General features: G+C 46.5%; 1 protein-coding gene across 1 annotated transcript; it reads left to right on the top strand.

The window, feature by feature from the left end:
- Window positions 1–1252: 1252 nt before the first annotated feature.
- sox11b (SRY-box transcription factor 11b) lies at window positions 1253–3496 on the top strand. The gene has a single exon (XM_041975557.1). The coding sequence runs from the start codon at window positions 1420–1422 to the stop codon at window positions 2596–2598; it is 1179 nt and encodes a 392-aa protein (XP_041831491.1). The 5' UTR covers window positions 1253–1419; the 3' UTR covers window positions 2599–3496.
- The last annotated feature ends 600 nt before the right edge of the window (window positions 3497–4096 follow it).

The following is a 4096-nucleotide window of genomic DNA, read 5'->3' as shown; positions in this document are numbered from 1 at the left end:
CAATAATTGATCAGTGACAGCTTTTCTTTTCTTTTTTTTAGCTTCCTGTTTCCACCTGAAGAGTTCTCACCTCTGCAGCAGCTCGACCTCTGACCTCTGACGGCCCCTACAAAAACCAGCACATTCCTGTAGAACGGCTCGGCTCATCAATATGAATGGACACACACACACACACACATACACACACACACAAACACTGAACAATGGCAGCTCTGACAGCAGTGATTGTCTCAGCAGCTGCAGTTTATTTTCACATGTAAAAACCTGATTTTACTGCTGCAGCAGCAGATTAATGGCAAACTAGTGCAGATCAATACTGAATGTATGTTTAACTTGTGTTAAAATATATATTTACTAATTTAGGGCAAATATGTAAACATGTAAACAACCAGGGATTGACAACATGAAGTTTTAATTTTCTTCTCTGGAAAACCTGCAGGTGACGCCCTGTGACCTCACCTAGAAGCCAGAGAAATTTTTATTTCCATATAAAAAATACTAGACACTTCTGAGTTTTCTTCTAAAGTATTCATAATAAAATATTTTATCATTTATTTTTATTGATTTTATTTACATTGTTATCACTTACATGTACGTTCAGTAAAACTCAGTAAAAGTTTGACAGATTCATTCATGGTGGGAGACATGATGTCAGAAACTGTACATGTAAACTATGTGATGCTGCAGCATCTTTGGGTGGCTGGATGCTCTCTGACCACCAACAGCTGCAGGACGTTTTCAACATCATCACATCTGATGGGACCAAACATCTGCTGGCTTCACTTTACTGCACAGGAACTCGTGGAATCGCCTTTTCATTATCGTATTTGGATAGTTTTTTTCTAAAGAATGAATGAAATTCATGAAAATAAATTAAAATTATCATTATTTGTACATTTGTTCGCACCGTGAGTGTTCACACAGCCTGAACTAAACAGATAAAAATTAGAACATTTATGCTAATTTGTGTTTACTTTGATCCAGAGACAAGTATCGATTTTGTGATTGAGGGTCTTTAAACAACAATAAAAACCGTTAAATATGGATCAGTTTGACTGTAATGGCTTTACTGGTGAAATAGAAGTAAGAGCCAGACGCCTGTGGGCGGGCACGCAGAGAGCGCTAGAGAGAGAGAGAGAGAGAGAGAGAGCGCGCGATCTGAAGCTGTGATTGGCTGAAAGCTCTTGGGAGGCGGGAAAGTCTTGAAGAATGATAACGGTGATTGGTTGAGGGTCGCGCGCATGATCAGCCGGTTAATTAGACACCGGTTTGAAGATTCAAACACAGTGAAGATCTGCTGCGGTGCTGAGAGGAGCAACGTGGCTGGAAAAAAGGGACAACAGAGAAAGTAGAAAAACCAGAACAACTTGAAGGTCGCGGTGGATTGTTATCACAGTTTGACACAGTCAGTCTCAGATCATGGTTCAGCACACCAATCCTGCGGGGGCGGGGATTCACACCGGGTCCCGCGAGGCGACTGATCTCGAGGAAAGCGAGCCGTTAGCAGCTTCAGCCTGCAGTCCAGCGCCGCTGAAGCCGGACTGGTGTAAAACAGCCTCTGGTCACATAAAACGACCCATGAATGCGTTCATGGTGTGGTCCAAAATCGAGAGGAGGAAGATTATGGAGCAATCTCCGGATATGCACAACGCGGAGATCTCTAAGCGTCTCGGGAAGCGCTGGAAAATGTTAAAAGACACCGAGAAGATTCCTTTTATCCGGGAGGCGGAGCGGCTTCGGCTAAAGCACATGGCCGATTACCCTGACTACAAGTACCGGCCCAAGAAGAAACCCAAGACGGACGGGTGTGCCTTTCCTGCAGGGAAGTCATCCGCTCAGTCCCCGGAGAAGGCCAGCATCAGACCGGTCAGTAAAAATCCCGCCGCCGCCAAGAAATTCTCCAAGTTGAAACCCAGCAAACCGGTGGTCGGGTCCGGCAGGGCAGGCGGCCACCTCCCGCAACACCAGCATCCGGACCCCCGGTACCGGTACGTGTTGACCACCAGCTTTAAAAGCGTTAAACGGGATTTCACTGACGACGAAGAGGAGGAGGACGACGAAGACGACTCCTCTGAGGAGGAGGAGGAGGAGGAGGAGGAATTCAAAGTGGAGGAGGATGATGAACCGTCCCGGTACAGTCTCGCCAAAGTGCCGTCCACTCGGAATCCGAGCTCCACCGAGCCGGACGGGACCAGCATGTCCGGTCGGCTCTTCTACAGCTTCAAAAACATCACCCGGCAGGGCGCCAGCACCTCCTCCTACCCGGCCTCCCTCTCACCAGCATCCTCGTCCCGGTCCGGCTCCACCTCGTCCTGCTGCGGGGAGGATTTGGACGACATCCCCGCTGAGGGGGCGGACCTCGCCCTGAGCTTCGTGGGCGGCTTCAGCTCTTCGTCCGACCCGTGGAACTGCTCCTCCAGCGCAGCCACGGGGAACCTGAGCCTGTCTCTGGTGGATAAAGACTTGGACTCGTGCGGCAGCGAGGGCAGCCTCGGCTCCCACTTCGACTTCCCGGATTACTGCACCCCGGAGCTCAGCGAGATGATCGCCGGGGACTGGCTGGAGGCCAACTTCTCGGACCTGGTGTTCACTTACTGAACCACTCACTGGGGGGGGGGTTATCATTTTCACCCGCCTGCCCCGGAGCCGGTTCTGGAGGGTCACGGAGATCCAGAGTCAGTCAGGGGGCGGGGAGGCGTGGCCGCTGCTGTCCGGGCTCAGCGCACGCGGGAGGGTGGGTTACTTTCAGCCTGGACTCGGATTTACTGCAAAGATTAAGAAAATAAAATGACGCCAACAGGGTTTTATGGATTTCCTTTTTGTGTTGTTGGGTCTGAACCAGCACCCGGACTATGCATTCCCACACAGACCCACACCGAACTGTTAGCAGGACTTGAGGATTTTCTGTTTTTTTAATGTCATATTTTTGGGTTTTGCTGCAGCTCGTGTAAAAACCCAAAGTGAGCACAGGTGTGACAAGAAGCAGTTTTTTATATTTCCAGAACCAAACATACCTCATCTTTTTAAAAATATTCAGAATAAAACTATTTTCAGGCTTATTTTTGTACAGTCAAAGGGAATGTCAGGCACTTCTTCTTCCACTGTTACCACGGATATTTTTTGTTACTGAGCATGTGAGGGTCCAACCCCCGCCAGCCTGCCTTGCTTTAATGCCTTGCAGTTGTTTTAAAGAGTGTACAGACAGATGTTTACTGGGAGGACTGGTCAGACTGTGTGTGTTGTGTCAGATAGGTCAAGCTTAGGACTTAATGTATTTGGATGTGAATGAGTCGGTGACAGCAGAGAGAACCTGGGTTTTCTGTTTATTTTAGTATCACTTCATCAGCAGCACGTTTGTTTTTGCTCATTATTTTTGTGCAATATAAAAGAAAAAAGGGGAAAAAAGTGAAAGATTCGTTCTGAGTTTGTTTGTAGCAGATGAGAAACTGCTGAACTTGTCCTTTATGATAAAGTCTGGATGTGAGTGAATAAATCAGCTGGAACTGAGTCTGATTATTGATCCTTTGTACACCACAGATGATTGGCTGCTTCATCCTGGGCTCTAATTGGCTGCCTAGTGCCTCCTTAAAGGGCAAGGTAGGCCTTTCATCTTCAATATAAAACTGATTTATTTGGGCTCATTTTTACTGAGTCTTAGATTTGGGTCTGTAAGAAACTGGATGACGATCCGAGGCCATGAGGAAACAAATGAGGGTTTATTAACTGCTTCATTTACACCGTAAATTCCAACAAATTGGCTTTACTAAAAAAAAAACACAAACACATCTCAGAAAATTAAGTTTTTGTTGCAGAATGTAAATGAACCTGATAAATCTGAGTTTGATGGGGTAAATTCCAGATAAATTAGATGACTTCTGGTCCTCCTGACTTGAACTCTAAACTGTTGTTTCTTTGCAGCTGGAGCTGTGGATGTGGTTTTAGCTGAAACTCCAGAGGTGACCAGTAACTGGAGAGCAGTCACATGACACCAACATTCATTTAAAGAGTTTTTATCTTCGTCATCAATCATTATTCTAACAGTAAAGTGGATTTTTAGGTCTAGAACATGTTGCTACTGAACCGATGGTGAAAGGTG

Source organism: Melanotaenia boesemani, chromosome 22, assembly GCF_017639745.1.
Source record: "Melanotaenia boesemani isolate fMelBoe1 chromosome 22, fMelBoe1.pri, whole genome shotgun sequence".
Classification (NCBI taxonomy): Eukaryota; Metazoa; Chordata; class Actinopteri; order Atheriniformes; family Melanotaeniidae; genus Melanotaenia; species Melanotaenia boesemani.
Note: the sequence above shows the minus strand (reverse complement) of the source record. Positions and strands in the feature narration are given on the sequence as shown.

What these genes read in the sequence shown, in the direction of transcription:
- sox11b (XM_041975557.1), top strand. Translation starts at nt 1,420, where the DNA reads ATGGTTCAGCACACCAATCCTGCGGGGGCGGGGATTCACACCGGGTCC.